General features: G+C 44.6%; 1 protein-coding gene across 3 annotated transcripts in view; it reads right to left on the bottom strand.

Moving 5' to 3' along the window:
* Positions 1 to 17,920, bottom strand: part of LOC117511369 (hamartin-like) — an 80,946-nt gene that overhangs the window by 13,227 nt on the left and 49,799 nt on the right. For 2 of the 3 annotated variants that reach the window (XM_034171413.1, XM_034171412.1), the window contains exons 14-17: positions 14,328 to 14,455; positions 12,072 to 12,142; positions 9,154 to 9,320; positions 5,499 to 5,681 (exon numbers count right to left, since the gene is read on the bottom strand). In XM_034171413.1, coding sequence (XP_034027304.1) covers positions 5,499 to 5,681; positions 9,154 to 9,320; positions 12,072 to 12,142; positions 14,328 to 14,455 — 549 coding nt within the window. The remainder of the gene's footprint in view (positions 1 to 5,498; positions 5,682 to 9,153; positions 9,321 to 12,071; positions 12,143 to 14,327; positions 14,456 to 17,920) is intronic. The other variant, XM_034171414.1, reaches the window with a different exon arrangement.

Here is a 17,920-nt window from a genome sequence, read left to right as displayed (position 1 = left end):
AAACCTGATGGATTTGAATCACGTGTGCTTGCATGAGCAAACACTGAACCTTCGTGCGCATGTGTGAGTTTTTTCACGCCTGTCGATTGCGTCATTTGCTTGTAAGCAGCCTTTGTGTGAGGATGGGTGGAGTCTCTCGTCGTTTCTTCTTTGCAAGGAAAATGGTGGAACGACTGGAGCAGCTCCGCATCAAATTTTTCCAGAAACTGGGCGACAGCCAGGTGGAAACCATTCGGATTATTCAGATGGTTTTCGGTGATGATCCTCTGGGCATCACACAGGTTAAGGAGCGGTACAACCGGTTTAAAGACGGCCGCACAACGGTGGAGAGCGAGCCACGCTCCGGTCGGCCATCAACATGCTGAAATGACCAGATCATTTCCAAAGCGAACGCTGTGGTGATGTGGGACCGTCGTGTGACTATACGAGAAACTGCGGAAGAGGTGGACATCAGCACTTTTTCGGCACATTCCACTGTGACAGAAGATTTGGCCATGAAAAGAGTGGCGGTGAAATTCATGCCGATGGCTTTGGCACAAAGCTGATGGCGGAGCAAAAGAGCCACCGTGTTGAAGTCTCACAGGACATGTTGTGACATGCCCACCTCTTCCACCATTCGGAAGATTCAGACGGCTTTCGGTGACTTTTCAGTTGTGTGACTATCCGAGAAATTGTGGAAGAGGTGGGCATGTCACAGCATGTCCTTTGTAAATTTTTAATTTGATTTTCTCTGTTTTTATTATGTCGTGTGAAGCAGCTTGAGGTGAACTCATTGTGAATTGGCGCTATATAAATTAATAAATTTGATTTGATTTGACAAGATGAGGGACCAGAACCTGGACCAGCACCTCCTGCTTTGTCTGAAACTAAAGGCCATGAGGTTCATCATGTTAATATTACATTCTGATTAGACATTTTTTTATTTTAAAAAGTTTAACTTATTTGTGTGTGTGCATGTGTTTTTGTAGGCAGGTGAGTGTGCAGCTGGACTGTGGTCATATTATATCCCACAGAAGAGGGATATAATAATGCATGTTTTTTTCTGTCCTTGTAATAAAACAGACTTTTCCAAATCTGCACATATATAATGAAAGGAACAGCGCTAAATGCACGCAGTTATTTTTAGCATTTGGGTAATTAATTTGCCATAAATGCGCAAACAACCAGTAGAAAGTCAGGGGAGACTGGGTCAAGACATTTGATTTCCTTGCAGCAGAAGTAAGCTGTCCCGCTCCTGTCCTGCTCCTGTCCTGCTCCTGTCCTGTGTGTCATCACAGCTGCCGTGTGCTGCTCCGTGTCTCCCTCCCTCCCTCTCTGAGATGAGCAGCGGTGCGGCGGCTTGTTTAGTTATTTTGCCACCTAAACCGGCGTGGGTTTATCGTGTCTTTCACTGTTAAACTGTGAAGTTTATATGTCCTCAGTGCTGATATTAACAAGTTTCCTGTGTGGACGTTAAGATAGTTTTGGAGCTCACCTCTCTTCTCAAAGAATTTGGTTAGCAGCTGTTTTCCCTCATTTAGTTTTCTTTTTTCTCTTCTTTTTTGAAATCCGGACTTGGATTTTTTTTTTTTTTAGTAAAGACGTCTTATTTCAGCCTAAACACCTCTCCTCATGTGCCACCTGTGTGCCTGGACTAAACCATTGTACAACTGTGCAGGGGTGGAAGGGCCCTCAGAGATCTTTCAATATTATTGTTAGAGCAGAATTATGTTTTGCAACATTTATACATTCATTCTAATTATATTCTTTTACAACATGAATTGTATGAACATTAATAACATGTAACACAAAAATGTATTTAATGTCAGTTTTTTGTGGGGCCCCCCATGCTCTGGGCCCTGGGTACATAGTACCCTTTACCCCCCCACTCCGACGCCCCTGTCTGTCAGTGTCTTTCTGTTTTTTTCTCAGTGTGTTTCTCTTTTTTCTCAGTGTGTTTCTGTTTTTCTCAGTGTGTTTCTGTTTTTCTCAGTGTGTTTCTCTTTTTTCTCAGTGTGTTTCTGTTTTTCTCAGTGTGTTTCTGTTTTTCTCAGTGTGTTTCTGTTTTTTCTCAGTGTGTTTCTGTTTTTTCTCAGTGTGTTTCTGTTTTTTCTCAGTGTGTTTCTGTTTTTCTCAGTGTGTTTCTGTTTTTTCTCAGTGTGTTTCTGTTTTTCTCAGTGTGTTTCTGTTTTTTCTCAGTGTGTTTCTGTTTTTTCTCAGTGTGTTTCTGTTTTTCTCAGTGTGTTTCTGTTTTTTCTCAGTGTGTTTCTGTTTTTTCTCAGTGTGTTTCTGTTTTTCTCAGTGTGTTTCTGTTTTTGTCAGTGTTTCTGTTTTTTTCTCAGTGTGTTTCTGTTTTTGTCACTGTTTCTGTTTTTATCAATGTGTTTCTGTTTTTTCTCAGTGTGTTTCTGTTTTTGTCAGTGTGTTTGTTTTTTTCTCAGTGTGTTTCTGTTTTTGTCACTGTTTCTGTTTTTATCAATGTGTTTCTGTTTTTTCTCAGTGTGTTTCTGTTTTTGTCAGTGTGTTTGTTTTTTTCTCAGTGTGTTTCTGTTTTTGTCAGTGTGTTTCTGTTTTTGTCAGTGTTTGTTTTTTTCTCAGTGTGTTTCTGTTTTTGTCACTGTTTCTGTTTTTATCAATGTGTTTCTGTTTTTTCTCAGTGTGTTTCTGTTTTTGTCAGTGTGTTTGTTTTTTTCTCAGTGTGTTTCTGTTTTTGTCAGTGTGTTTCTGTTTTTGTCAGTGCCTTTCTGTTTTTGTCAGTGTTTCTGTTTTTTCTCAGTGTGTTTCTGTTTTTGTCAGTGTTTCTGTTTTCTGTTTTTTTCTCAGTGTGTTTCTGTTTTTGTCACTGTGTCAGTGTGTTTCTGTCAGTGTGTTTCTGTTTTTTTCTCAGTGTGTTTCTGTTTTTGTCAGTGTGTTTCTGTTTTTGTCAGTGTTTCTGTTTTTCTCAGTGTGTTTCTGTTTTTTCTCAGTGTGTTTCTGTTTTTCTCAGTGTGTTTCTGTTTTTGTCACTGTTTCTGTTTTTTTCTCAGTGTGTTTCTGTTTTTTTCTCAGTGTGTTTCTGTTTTTCTCAGTGTGTTTCTGTTTTTTCTCAGTGTGTTTCTGTTTCTGTCAGTGTGTTTCTGTTTTTTTCTCAGTGTGTTTCTGTTTCTGTCAGTGTGCTTGTTTTTTTCTCAGTGTGTTTCTGTTTTTGTCAGTGTGTTTCTGGTTTTTCTCAGTGTGTTTCTGTTTCTGTCAGTCTTTCTGTGTGTGTTTATGCTTCTGTGAATGCGTTTGAGTGTCGGTATTTCTGTTTCTGTGTCTGTGAGTGTGTTTCTGTGCCTGTGTGCTTCTGTTTGTGTGTTTCTGTGACTGTGGTTCTGTTTTTGTGTGTCAATCAAATGATCTCCCTGCATCAATAAAACAGTCAGATTCTGTGGAGACTTTCAAGTCCAGACTTAAGATGCACTTATTTTCCCTTTCGTATGACTAGCATACTGCTATAGTACGTTACTATGCTTTTTACTCTTTTAATTCATTTTATTAGTAAACGGAGCGTGGCCGCGGCCTCAACTTTATCTAAATTCTGGGTCTTTTAGTGAAGCTTAGGGCTAGTGGCCGGCGATCACCTTAGTATTTCTTCTGTTTTTCTTGTTGTTTAATGCTGACAAATTATACTGTATTTTTTGTCTTTCTGATGCCTGATTCTGTTTTTTTCTCTCTGTTTAAGGTGCAGCTCCATCCAGAGATGGGTGTGGTATTTGTGCTGGAGACCCTCCTGTCCTGTGCACCAACAGCTTTTCCTGTATATTCATTTTGTGAATTGTTCTGTAATTTGTGTCTGTATCATGGCCCAAACAGAGGGTCACCCCTTTGAGTCTGGTCTGCTTGAGGTTTCTTCCTCAGAGGGAGTTTTTTCTTCCCACTGTTGCTCTGGGGGTTAGTAAGGTTAGACTTTACTTGTGTGAAGCGCCTTGAGGCAACTCTGTTGTGATTTGGCACTATATAAAGGGAAATAAATTAAAATTGAAATCTCAAAGTAATCCAGGAAATCTTGTGCTGTAAAAGGAGAGCGAACTAAGGAGGTGGTTGTACATGAATAAGTGTTGCCATCGTGGCGAACAAGAACTTTAAGTTATACTTGTTTTTGTTGATCAAATCAGAGTAACAGTCTGTTTTGTAGCCAGTAATGCATACTTATAGTCTAAAATAGCATCACACCACGCAAGGTGGAATACTTCTAATTTTGAATTACACCATTTCCATTTTAGACCTCTGGCCTTGTATTTGAGGTCACACAAGTTATCACTGAACCAAGGTAACTGTATTTTGTGGGGGTGTGGTTTTAACAAAGGTGGCACAATCATGTCGAGTGTAGTTTTGAGTACTGAGTTTAAACTATCCACAAGTCTGTCTACTGACTGGGTATTTTCCATACATGAAGGTAAGATATCAGGCAGTCTAACTTCAAGTTCAGTCTTAGTTGAGGAGTTGATGCATCACCGTAGTGATAAATAAGGTTGTTGTTCCACTGAACATGGCAGCGAAACTGTAAACTTAATAAGTGAGTGATCAGAGACCACTGATGTAAGAGGCATGATGTCAATATTCGTGACAGCAATACCACATGTGAGAACCAAATACAGGTTATTTCCACTAATGTGCGTTGAGTCCTGAATGCATTGCCAAAATCCTAACGTAAACACAATTTCCATAAATGATTTGCAGAGGGGGCAACAAGGTGGCTTTGTGGTTAGCATTGTTGCCTCACAGAGAGAAGGTTGTGGGTTCAACTCCCCCCTGTGGCCTTTCTGTGTGGAGTTTGCATGTTCTCCCGTGTTTTCGTGGGATTCCTCCAGGTGCTCCGGTTTCCTCCCACATCCAAAGACATGCGGGTTAGGTGGATTGAAATCTTTAAATTGTCCGTAGGCGTGTGTGTGGGTGTGAATGTGTTTGTTTGTCTGTTTGTGGCCCTGTGACAGACTGGCATCCTGTCTTGGGTGTACCACGCCTCATGCTCTATGACTGCTAGGATAGGCTCCAGTCCCCCGCAACCCTTAATTGGACTAAGCGGTTGAAGATGAGTGTGTGATTTGCAGAGGGGATTAGAAGGCTTATTTATATGAATATTGAAGTAACCAATATTCAGAATGTTACCTGCACTAGTTGACAAGTTAGAGATAAACTGACCAAATTCATCTAAGAATTCAAAGTTTGTGTTTCTGTGTGTTTCTTTTTTGTATTTGTGTTTCTGTTTCTGTGTGTGTTTCTGTGTGTTACTATTTCTAAGTGTGTGTTTCTGTTTTTGTGTTTCTGTGTGTTTCTATTTTTGTGTGTGTCTGTTTCTGTAAGTGTGTTTCTGTGTCTTTCTGTTTCTTTATGTTTCTGGTTCTGTGTGTTTCTGTTTTTGTGTGTGTGTTTCTGGTTCTGTGTGTTTCGCTTTCTGTGAGTGTGTTTCTGTGTGTGTCCGTTTCTCTGCGTGTGTTTGCTGTGAGTGTGTTTCTGTGTGTGTTTGTCTTTCTGTGTCTGTGTGTGTGTGTGTGTACCTGCAGTCTCTGGCTCATGCGTTCTTCATTCTGCAGGTGTAGCTGCAGTTGTGCAATGTGTGTTTTTAGCTGTGTGATGCACGTGTGTGTGTCCTCCTGCAGAGACACTTGGCGCCGCTGCTCCACATCCAGACTGTCTTTCAGAGAGCTGATCTCCACGTCCTGTACAGACAGCTGAGCCTTCTACACACACACACACACACACACACACACGCACACAGAGTTTCGAAACATAAATGCGGCTAGAGCACCACCTAGAGGAAAGTTTCATAACCCAGCGGCCACGTGAAAAGTGCTCGGATACAGTGCTCTCAAGTGGAATAAAATGAAACTCATGTTTTCCCCTCTCCCCCTCTAGCTGCCACCATATCGTGGTGGGGAAGTTTGCGTACCTGGATGATCCTAGGAGCTATGTTGTCGGGGGCTTTGTGCTCCCTGTAGGGTCTCCCAAGGCAAACAGGTCCTAGGTGACGGGTCAGACTAAGGGCAGTTCAGAACCTCCATGACCAGTAAAAAATCAAGGACCGAGACGTCGCCCGGTATGGCGGAGCCGGGGCCCCACCCTGGAGCCAGGCCTGGGGTTGGGGCTCACACGCAAGCGCATGGTGGTCGGGCCTTAGCCCATGGGGCCCGGCCGAGCTCAGCCCGAAAGAGCAACGTGGGCCCGCCCTCCTGTGGGTTCACCACCTGCAGAGGGGGCCATGGGGGTCGGGTGCAGAGAGGATTGGGTGGCGGTCGAGGGCGGGTGGCCCAGCGGCCCGGTCCATGCTCACAACCCCTGGCTGTTGGGACGCGGAATGTCACCTCGCTGGGGGGAAAGGAGCCTGAGCTTGTGCGGGAGGTTGAGAGATACCGACTAGAGATAGTCGGGCTCACCTCCACGCACAGCTTGGGCTCTGGTACCCAACTCCTGGTGAGGGGCTGGACGCTTCATTTTTCTGGCGTTGCCCACAGGGAGAGGCGGAGAGCTGGGGTAGCACTGCTTATTGCTCCACAGCTCAGTCACCATGTGTTGGAGTTCACTCCGGTGAATGAGAGGGTCGCGTCCCTACGCCTTCGGGTCGGGGACAGGTCTCACACCGTTGTCTCGGCCTGGGAGGGGTACTAGATAGCGCTCCGACTGGGAACTCCATTGTTCTCCTGGGGGATTTCAACGCCCACGTGGGCAGCGACAGTGAGACCTGAAGGGGGGTGATCAGGAAGCACGGCCTCCCCGATCTGAACCCGAGTGGTGTTCAGTTGTTGGACTTCTGTGCTAGTCACAGTTTGTCCATCACGAACACCATGTTCGAGCACAAGGGTGTCCATAAGTGCACGTGGCACCAGGACACCCTGAGCCGGAGGTCGATGATCGACTTTGTAGTCGTATCATCTGATCTTCGGCCACATGTCTCGGACACTCGAGTGAAGAGAGGGGCAGAGCTGTCGACCAATCACCACCTGGTGGTGAGTTGGATCCGCTGGGAGGGGAGGAAGCTGGTCAGACCTGGCAGGTCCAAACGTATCGTGAGGGTCTGCCGGGAACGACTGGCGGAACCCTCTGTCAGCAAGGTCTTCAACGCCCACCTCTGGGAGAGCTTCTCCCAGATCCCGGGGGAGGTTGGAGACATGGAGTCCGAGTGGACCATGTTCTTCATGTCCATTGTCAATGTGGCCGCTCGTAGCTGTGCTCACAAGGTCTCTGGTGCCTGTCGCGGTGGAAATCCCTGAACTCGGTGGTGGACACCGGAAGTAAAGGATGCCGTCAAGCTGAAGAAGGAGTCCCACTTATATTTGTTGGTAGGTGGGATCCCAGAGGCAGCTGACAGGTGTGGTCGCAGAGGCAAAAACTCGGGTCTGGGAGGAGTTCGGGGAGGCCATGGAGGAGGACTATCGGTCGGCCTCGAAGAGATTCTGGCAAACCATCCGACGCCTCAGGAGGCGGAAGCAGCTCTCCACCAGCACTGTTTACGGTGCAGGTGGGGAGCTTTTGACCCTGACTGGGGATGTTGTCGGGCGGTGGAAGGAGTACTTCGAGGATCTCCTCAATCCCATCGTCACGTCTTCTGAAGAGGAAGCAGAGACTGAGGACTCAGAGGCGGACTCATCCATTACCCAAGCCGAAGTCACCGAGGTGGTTAGAAAGCTCCTCGGTGGCAAGGCTCCTGGGGTGGATGAAATCCGTCCTGAGTACCTTAAGTCTCTGGATGTTGTGGGACTGTCTTGACTGACACACCTCTGCAACATCGCGTGGCGATCAAGGACAGTGCCTCTAGACTGGCAGACCGGGGTGGTGGTCCCTCTTTTTAAGAAGGGGGACCGGAGGGTGTGTTCCAACTATAGAGGGATCACACTCCTCAGCCTCCCCGGTAAGGTCTATTCCAGAGTACTGGACAGGAGAATTCGACCGATGGTTGAACCTCGGATTCAGGAGGAGCAGTGTGGTTTTCGTCCTGGTCTCGGAACACTGGACCAGCTCTACACACTCCATCGGGTGCTCGAGGGTTCATGGGAGTTCGCCCAACCAGTCCACATGTGTTTTGTGGATCTGGAGAAGGCGTTCAACCGAGCAGGAGCTTCGTTTGCATTGCCGGTAGTAAGTCAAACCTTTTTCCAGTGCATGTTGGCCTCCGCCAGGGCTGCCCTTTGTCACCGGTTCTGTTCATTATTTTTATGGACAGAATTTCTAGGCGCAGCCAGGGTGTAGAGGGGGTCTGGTTTGGGAACCACAGAATTTCGTCTCTGCTGTTTGCGGACAATGTGGTTCTGTTGGCTTCGTCAAATCAGGACCTTCAGCGTGCACTGGGGCGGTTTGCAGCCGAGTGTGAAACGTCCGAGATGAAAATCAGCACCTCCAAATCCGAGGCCATGGTTCTCGACTGGAAAAAGGTGCTTTGCCCTCTTCAGGTCGGTGGAGTGTCCTTGCCTCAAGTGGAGGAGTTTAAGTATCTCGGGGTATTGTTCACGAGTTAGGGACGGATGGAGAGCGTGAGATCAATAGACGGATCGGTGCAGCATCTGCAGTGATGCGGTCGCTGTATCGGACTGTCATGGTGAAGAGAGAGCTTAGTAGGGGGGCAAAGCTCTCAATTTACCGATCGATCTACGTTCCGATCCTCACCTATGGTCATGAGATTTGGCTCATGACCGAAAGAACAAGATCGTGAGTAAAAGCGGCCGAGATGAGTTTCCTCCGCAGGGTGGCTGGGTGCTCCCTTAGAGATAGGGTGAGGAGCTCAGTCACTCGGGAGGAGCTCGGAGTCGAGCCGCTGCTCCTCCACGTTGAAAGGAGTCAGTTGAGGTGGCTTGGGCATCTTTTCTGGATGCCCCCTGGACGCCTCGCTGGAGAGGTGTTCCGGGTACGTCCCATTGGGAGGAGGCCCCGGGGAAGACCCGGGACACGCTGGAGGGACTACATCTCTCGGCTGGCTTGGGAACGCCCTGGGGTTCCCCTGGAGGAGCTGGGGGAGGCGTGTGTGGATCGGGAGGTCTGGGCGGCTTTGCTTGAGCTGCTGCCCCCATGCCCCGACTCTGGATAAAGCGGAAGAAAATGGATGGATGGATGGATGTTTTCCCCTCAAGATTATTTTTTTAAGAAAACAATGTTTGTGGGGGATGATTTATGGTGGGTGGAGCCTATTGAATCCACTGAACAGGCCATGCGTGAGGTTGTTACCATGGCAGTACAAAGGTCCTCCAGGGTGGCGGCACTGATGACGGTCCGGAGCAGGCGGCGGATCTTGATGGCGTGCTGCTGTCTTTTGAAGCGTTCGTACTGAAGCTCACTGTGCACCAGCAGCAGCTGACTCCTCAGAGCCTGAAGTTCCTCCCCCTGGGTGGAGCCTACAATACATTTGGAGAGAAACGGAGTCCGTTAGCACTTAGCTTTGTTGGGCTTCCTGTGTGGCAGCAGGAGGTCAGGGTGAACCCGGCCAGGTCTGACCCAAATCTGCATCACCAAGTCCAACCTCAAACCAGTCCAGAGTCTAAGCTGGATGGAATCCACAGCTCCAAGTTTCACTGGGATCCATAAAGTCGCCGCTGCTCCTGGTGCAGGACTCAGGTCCGGCCTTAGTCTCCACCACATCTGTCTACCTCCAAAAACTCCAAAGGGTTTTGGAGGTAGACCACTGATCTGTATATAACAAATGGCTTTTTTTTAAACAAGTGAAAAAAATGACATATTTTACAAATACACAAACTATCTGGATTAATTTGATTTATAAATCAAAACCATAAGTCAAGCCTGCTTTCCTTTTGAGGACTTCGGCCTCACGTCTGGACCGCTGTATGCTGTGAATGTAAATTACTTTTGTATTTTTGTTTCTTTTTTTCTTCTTTTTGTAGCAGCCTGGCAGCCAGGCCCATTTTGCTGGGGTAGAGTTGAGCCAGCTCATTTCAGCTGCCTCACTGCTGCAAAAATATGTAGCACACAGGAACCAACATGTATGATTATAGGGTTTACAAATGTTTTTCACCGTTACTAACTATGCAAGAAAATGTTAGTGGACTAAATTAGCAGAACTAAGTTTAGCAGAAGCTATTTGGTCTGCGGATGGTTTTTGAATTTAGCTGAAAAGCTAATCTTCTAACAAAAAAGTTAGCTTCGCTAATTAGCAGTTAGCGGATTAGTGGAATTGTGCCCACCACTGGATATCTCATTGGCCCACACACTCCGTACAAACCGCTGAAGCAAACTGGTGGCTGTCTGACCAATCACAGGTTCTGTGGACCGAACACAGACGGTTTATCAGAACATAACTGAGCTGATTATCTCATTTCCTTATTTTTGTTCTCCAGATAATGTAACCTTCATCCCTCCTAATCTGTGTCTGCCATGATTAACTATCTGATTTATTTCCTTTCTTTCTTTTTTTACTTTGACACTTTCTCCCCTTCTATTCTGAATTACTCAGATCTCACTGGGACAAATACTCAGTTCCAAAAATTATGATTCTTTAATCAAAGTTTATACAAGTTTTGTGTCATTATCAGCAACCTTATATATATAAGAACAAAAGTGGATGATAATAAAAATCATGATGGATAATATAGCAATAGTAGATTTTTTTTTTTTTGTTTCACTAAAAGAATCAAACACCACTTAACTGGTTAGAGCAGAGTTAGTTTTCCCTGCAGTGACAACATTTATTCCACACAGCTCTATGAGCTTCAGACTAATATAAGTCATAAAGCTCGTAGCAACAAGAACTAAAGCTCCAAAACTATGTACAAGTAGACCTCATAAATGTCTTAAAGCAGTTTGTCATGTGGCTACACACAAGCCACTTATTATTATTATTATTATCTTTGCTTGTGTGCTGGAATAAGGGATTGAACTCTTCAAATTCTTGTTCATTACTTTCCATTTCAATCAGACTCACAGGTGAAATGTTCATCCACAGCCTTTGATCTGATGATTTGTGCAGTTTATAGCTGCACATAAATTTTATTTTTATTTTTTACAAAATCACAAAGATTAAAGTTGCGTGCGCCTCATTAAAGATCAATAGAAAAGAGCGTTCAGGAGCAGAACATGTGAGTGGTAATATAAAATATTGGCCAGTGTGCGATCCAGTGTTATATAGAGATCAGTGAGGTAGACAAACAGACCCGACTCTGCAGCACTCTGTTTCTAAGGCCCACCCCCTGGTGACCACAATTAGAACTGATCCACGCCCAAGCTGGAACTTGTATGAGGTCTTAGTGAGGCCACACACACACACACACACACACACACACACACACACACACACACACACACACACACACACACACACACACACACACACACACACACACACACACACACACACACACACACACACACACACACACACAAGCTTCCTGCAGGTCGTCAGCACACAAAATATTAATGTTTTATGATGTTAGTGCTGATTCAGGGCTGCCAGAAATATCACAAACATGCAGAAAAACCAGAACAAACGAACCTTCAGTTCCCTCAGACAAGACAAAAGACAGAATGACTTCATTGTGATCTGTGTCTCAGTAAAATGGAACCAGCTGAAAGGCCGTAACCCTGCAGGGATCTGTGGTGGACCTCTGTTTTCCCATGACAACATGACTGAACTCTTGAGCTACAGCACCTGTAGGAGAAGACCACATCCACTGGTGTTGCACTGGATGCTTGAACCTGGATCCAGACCTCTGCGCATCAAACCTTGTACACAGCCAAGGAGCACTGAGTCAGTACGTCGATCACTGAGGCCACCAAACCAAACCAGGTGAGTCCAGACACTGAGATCTGGTCACTTTCGGGTCTTTGAACTTCAGTATTCCAAGTTCCCTCAATAGCCGAGAAGACGTTCATCCTTACTGAGAGGAAGGACGTTCCAGGTGTCCACTCACAAGAATCACCTTACGATGAACCTGGACCATCCATCTCATGAGGACTGTCGTGTTTTTGAACTTTAGCAAAGCTGGACCACTGATGCAGTAAGATGCAGGTTAAGGTCCTCAACACCAGAGCTCAATCAAATCTTGATCATCTTTAAAATGTCAACTTGCCAGTGCGAGTCCTGTACTTAGTCACCTGGTTAACTGGTTAATTGTGTGTTTGTTAGTTTCAGGTACCTTTGGATTTCACGCTCTGCTGTTTACCTCCAAACTGACTCTCATCCGTGGACTTATTCACCTCAGACCACCTGCCAAATCATGCAGAACTTGCGTTAGCTAATGTTCAGTCACACTGATGAATAGCTAAAAGCTAGCACGTAGCATACTAATGCTAAACATTACCACACACTGGCATCATTACAGTGGAGACGAAGGGACAGCTAAAGGCTAACACGTAACATGCTAATGCTAAACATTACCACACACTGGCATCATTACAGTGGAGACGAAGGGGCAGCTAAAGGCTAACATGTAACATGCTAATGCTAAATATTACCACACACTGGCATCATTACAGTGGAGACGAAGGGACAGCTAAAGGCTAACACGTAACATGCTAATGCTAAACATTACACATACTGGTACAGAGCTCTCAAGTCTCACTCTTTCGGAGTGAGACTCACGCTTTAAAATGGTCCTGTCAGGTCTCATGCACTCAGCATGAGACTCAATACGTTCTCTCACGCCAATGCATGACATTCCACCAAAATGACCTGCAAGACAAGATTTGGTGGAAAATAACTCCTTGAGTGTATCTCAAGGACTTCTGTAGGTATCATTACAATGGAGACAAAGGGACAGCGAAATGCCTACATGTAGCATGCTAATGCAAAACATTACACATACTGGTGTCATTATAGTGGAAACAGAGCTACAGCAAAAGGCTAGCATGTAGCATGCTCATACTAATATCTTTTATCAGACACCATTATGGTTCTGGAGCTGTTAGCTGCGTTTGATACCGTGGATCATCATATTCTACTCGACAGGCTGGGATTACTGGGAGTGCCCTTGATGTCATACCTGACCAGTCCTTCTCACTGTGTTTTTTACAATAACACTACCTCTAACCCATGGAGCTGTATATGAGTACTAGAGAGCACAGTCCCATTGCTGCACACTAAACGAAAATGTCCCTTCATGAACAGCAACATGACGTCTCCTAACCAGGCAAAATATTGATGAAGTTGATGAGATCCGCGACTGAACACACGCAGAAAAATAATCGTAAAATACGTGTTAAAAAAATGCCATTTTGACCTGGATATTGAGCCAGTAAAATTAAATGACATTAAATTATGTCAGGAAAGTATTAAACTTACTCGGACACACACACATTCCCAAATATTAGTGTTGAAAGTTACACGGATCTGCGCTGTTCAAGCTGCTGAGGCATCCTGCTGCTGCTGCTGCGGCTCCTAAAACCATTACAATACATTTATATACATGTTATATTTTAACACAATTATCCTTTATTGACCGAGTTTCATTCCTGAAGTCAGTGGTGTGGGTACACGTCTCTGTGTGTGGGTGTGACTGTGAGCGGCACAGCGCGGGTCATTATAATCTCATTATTTTAAGGTGCAAATTAAAAAAAATCCCCAGTCTTGTCGAACAATTTTAATCACTAACGACAAGTATTTTAACTAGACATTGGTGCAGCAGTGGAAAATATCAACTAGACATAAGTGAAGAGTTAATGGTCCGTGTCATCGGGCGACACGGGTACGGCAGGAGACATACAGCTGTTTATCATCCAAATATCACAGACAAAGTGACAAGAAGAACCAAAACCACTTACTTATGGAAGGAAATATTGTCTCCCTTGTTCCTCCGTTTGTGGCTTTGCCAACATGCGCAGCTTTCCGGAATATTCCACCTGTTTCTTGATGAGAAAAAAGTGAACTTCTATGCACGCAAATCACTAACTTGCCCGGAATTAAAATGCCGATCATGCCTCCTTGTCGGCACACAGCTCAGCGCGACTGCGCTCTCTAGTTCTTATATACAGCTCCATGCTCTAACCTAGTGATTAGCAGCACTCTGGAGACTGTGGCTGCATACTGAGGAGATAATTTAGCCATTTGATTCAAGTGGATTGGACCAGGGACATATCTAAAAGGTGCAGGACACCGACACTCGGGGACTGGAGCTGAAGACCCCTGGCTTAGTTGAGCTATGATGAACTACTCTCATGGTTTTGGATCGTTTTCTACTTTTATATTGATGCATGCAGAACACTTTGTAGCCTGATGTCTGTGAAAAGTGTTCATGATATTATTATTATTATCATTATCATCATTTATTATCATTAAAATTATAATGATTATTATAAAAATCATCCATCACTTATCTAAAGATAAAAATGATAAAAATCCTGGAAAAGAGACTCGGCTGGTCTGAACTGAACTGGGTTCAGTCATGAGGCCACACCTGCTGCTGAGATGCTGGTGAGCGTCGTTGCCGTGGGCAATCATCTCATCTAAAATCGCTAGAGGAGAGTGAGAGATTGAGGACTCCTCCCTGTGCATCTCCTGTCCTCCTGCTCTCTGCAGCGCCTCCTGCAGGATACATCAACACAGTACAACAATGATCCAGATTATCCAGACCTTAGGTGCAGCTCGGGGAAGGATTTCAAAACCCTCAGACACACCATGAGGGTACAATCGGCTCATGATGTCACTTCCTGTGATTCACACATTAACATGTGACTGAGCGCAAAGTCAGACATCAAATAAGAACATGTGAATTTAACATCAAATCAAAGTGTTGCATCACATGTTGTCCACTGTGAGGTGGGTGTGTCTGACTGCTGTATTTACATGGACATAAATAAAAACATATATCGCCATGGTGACAATAAGCTGCAGCAAGTGCGTGCGCGTATGGAGTGGACACTGACAGCCCCCCAGATGGACCGTCAGATCAGAACACGCAGCGGGCAATCTGACCGTCATGTCACCCATGTGAGCTCTATTCCAGATAACGTGGTGTCTGTGCTGCGGCACACTGCCCACAAGACACGTGTGTCGGGCAGAACACGCACACGGCCGACTGGACGCACCTGACCAGTGGATGTGGACATCACAGCACACTGCTTCTCATTCCTCCGTAAAGCTAGGACATCTTACTACTCATCACTAATTGAAGAAAATAAGAACCACCCCAGGTTTCTTTTCAGTACTGTAGCCAGGCTGACAAAGAGTCAGAGCTCTATTGAGCCGAGTATTCCTTTAACTTTAACTAGTAATGACTTCATGACTTTCTTTGCTAATAAAATTTTAACTATTAGTTATTTTCATTAGTTACTTCCTCCAAACCATCAACATGTCTATTAGACCCCATTCCTACCAGACTGCTCAAGGAAGCCCTACCATTATTTAATGCTTCGATCTTAAATATGATCAATCTATCTTTGTTAGTTGGCTATGTACCACAGGCTTTTAAGGTGGCAGTAATTAAAACATTACTTAAAAAGCCATCACTTGACCCAGCTATCTTAGCTAATTATAGGCCAATCTCCAACCTTCCTTTTCTCTCAAAAAATCTTGAAAGGGTAGTTGTAAAACAGCTAACTGATCATCTGCAGAGGAATGGTCTATTTGAAGAGTTTCAGTCAGGTTTTAGAATTCATCATAGTACAGAAACAGCATTAGTAAAGGTTACAAATGATCTTCTTATGGCCTCAGACAGTGGACTCATCTCTGTGCTTGTTCTGTTAGACCTCAGTGCTGCTTTTGATACTGTTGACCATAAAATTTTATTACAGAGATTAGAGCATGCCATAGGTATTAAAGGCACTGCGCTGCGGTGGTTTGAATCATATTTATCTAATAGATTACAATTTGTTCATGTAAATGGGGAATCTTCTTCACAGACTAAGGTTAATTATGGAGTTCCACAAGGTTCTGTGCTAGGACCAATTTTATTCACTTTATACATGCTTCCCTTAGGCAGTATTATTAGACGGCATTGCTTAAATTTTCATTGTTACGCAGATGATACCCAGCTTTATCTATCCATGAAGCCAGAGGACACACACCAATTAGCTAAACTGCAGGATTGTCTTACAGACATAAAGACATGGATGACCTCTAATTTCCTGCTTTTAAACTCAGATAAAACTGAAGTTATTGTACATGGCCCCACAAATCTTAGAAACATGGTGTCTAACCAGATCCTTACTCTGGATGGCATTACCCTGACCTCTAGTAATACTGTGAGAAATCTTGGAGTCATTTTTGATCAGGATGTCATTCAATGTGCATATTAAACAAATATGTAGGACTGCTTTTTTGCATTTACGCAATATCTCTAAAATTAGAAAGGTCTTGTCTCAGAGTGATGCTGAAAAACTAATTCATGCATTTATTTCCTCTAGGCTGGACTATTGTAATTCATTATTATCATGTTGTCCTAAAAGTTCCCTGAAAAGCCTTCAGTTAATTCAAAATGCTGCAGCTAGAGTATCGACAGGGTCTAGAAGGAGAGAACATATCTCACCCATATTGGCCTCTCTTCATTGGCTTCCTGTTAATTCTAGAATAGAATTTAAAATTCTTCTTCTTACTTATAAGGTTTTGAATAATCAGGTCCCATCTTATCTTAGGGACCTCATAGTACCATATCACCCCAATAGAGCGCTTCGCTCTCAGACTGCAGGCTTACTTGTAGTTCCTAGGGTTTGTAAGAGTAGAATGGGAGGCAGAGCCTTCAGCTTTCAGGCTCCTCTCCTGTGGAACCAGCTCCCAATTCAGATCAGGGAGACAGACACCCTCTCTACTTTTAAGATTAGGCTTAAAACTTTCCTTTTTGCTAAAGCTTATAGTTAGGGCTGGATCAGGTGACCCTGAACCATCCCTTAGTTATGCTGCTATAGACTTAGACTGCTGGGGGGTTCCCATGATGCACTGAGTGTTTCTTTCTCTTTTTGCTCTGTATGCACCACTCTGCATTTAATCATTAGTGATCGATCTCTGCTCCCCTCCACAGCATGTCTTTTTCCTGGTTCTCTCCCTCAGCCCCAACCAGTCCCAGCAGAAGACTGCCCCTCCCTGAGCCTGGTTCTGCTGGAGGTTTCTTCCTGTTAAAAGGGAGTTTTTCCTTCCCACTGTCGCCAAGTGCTTGCTCACAGGGGGTCGTTTTGACCGTTGGGGTTTTTACATCATTATTGTATGGCCTTGTCTTACAATATAAAGCGCCTTGGGGCAACTGTTTGTTGTGATTTGGCGCTATATAAAAAAATTGATTGATTGATTCATGTCATTTCATGACTGTATGTCAGTGACCATGGGTCATCACCAGAGGAACAGACGGATCATATTTGTATTGCTCACTTGATAAATGCGGTGTTTTTATATGGTGTGGGATTTAATTTTTTTTTTGTAATACTTCCATGTCCTTCCTGATATGAGGCAGCTTCCCACAGCTTTCAAAGAACAGCTCTGCAGCTCAGTGGTAAAGTCTTTGACCAGTGATCTGAGCTTTTGAAAGGCGCGAGTTCACGTCTCGGGTGGTGTGTGTTTTTTTTAAATTATGCCACATAAGCGGTGTGATGTGGTTGCACACGTACCAGCTGGTTTGTATTTCTTCCAACTCTCTCGAACTCTCGCATCGAGTTTGTGCACACCTGTCCGTCGGCGCGATGTTTCGTGTGCTAAATTCGAACTGTTCCGCTGTTTTCATCCAAATGCCGTTCAAACTTCGCACTGTCCATAAAGATGGTTGCAGGTCGACAGGCCCCACGCCCTGTGACCTCCAGGGGCCGGCCCACTGAGGTCAAGAAGACAGTGATTTGAGTTCACTGCTGTGTTTTTAGCAGCGAGTCTTTAACACTGACATGTTTTTATAAAGCCTTTTAAGTTATATATTTTTAATGCATATTGTTTGTATCTGTCGCTGACGAGCGGTAAACTTTGATGGCATCAAATGAAGCCCTTCTGGAAATGCAATTCCTTGATGAGCCACCTGAGGCTCCAAAACAGCACAATCCCATAGAAGTCCATGTTAAAATGTCCAATTTCAGA

This window comes from Thalassophryne amazonica, chromosome 5 (genome assembly GCF_902500255.1).
Source record: "Thalassophryne amazonica chromosome 5, fThaAma1.1, whole genome shotgun sequence".
NCBI classification, from domain to species: domain Eukaryota; kingdom Metazoa; phylum Chordata; class Actinopteri; order Batrachoidiformes; family Batrachoididae; genus Thalassophryne; species Thalassophryne amazonica.
Note: the sequence above shows the minus strand (reverse complement) of the source record. Positions and strands in the feature narration are given on the sequence as shown.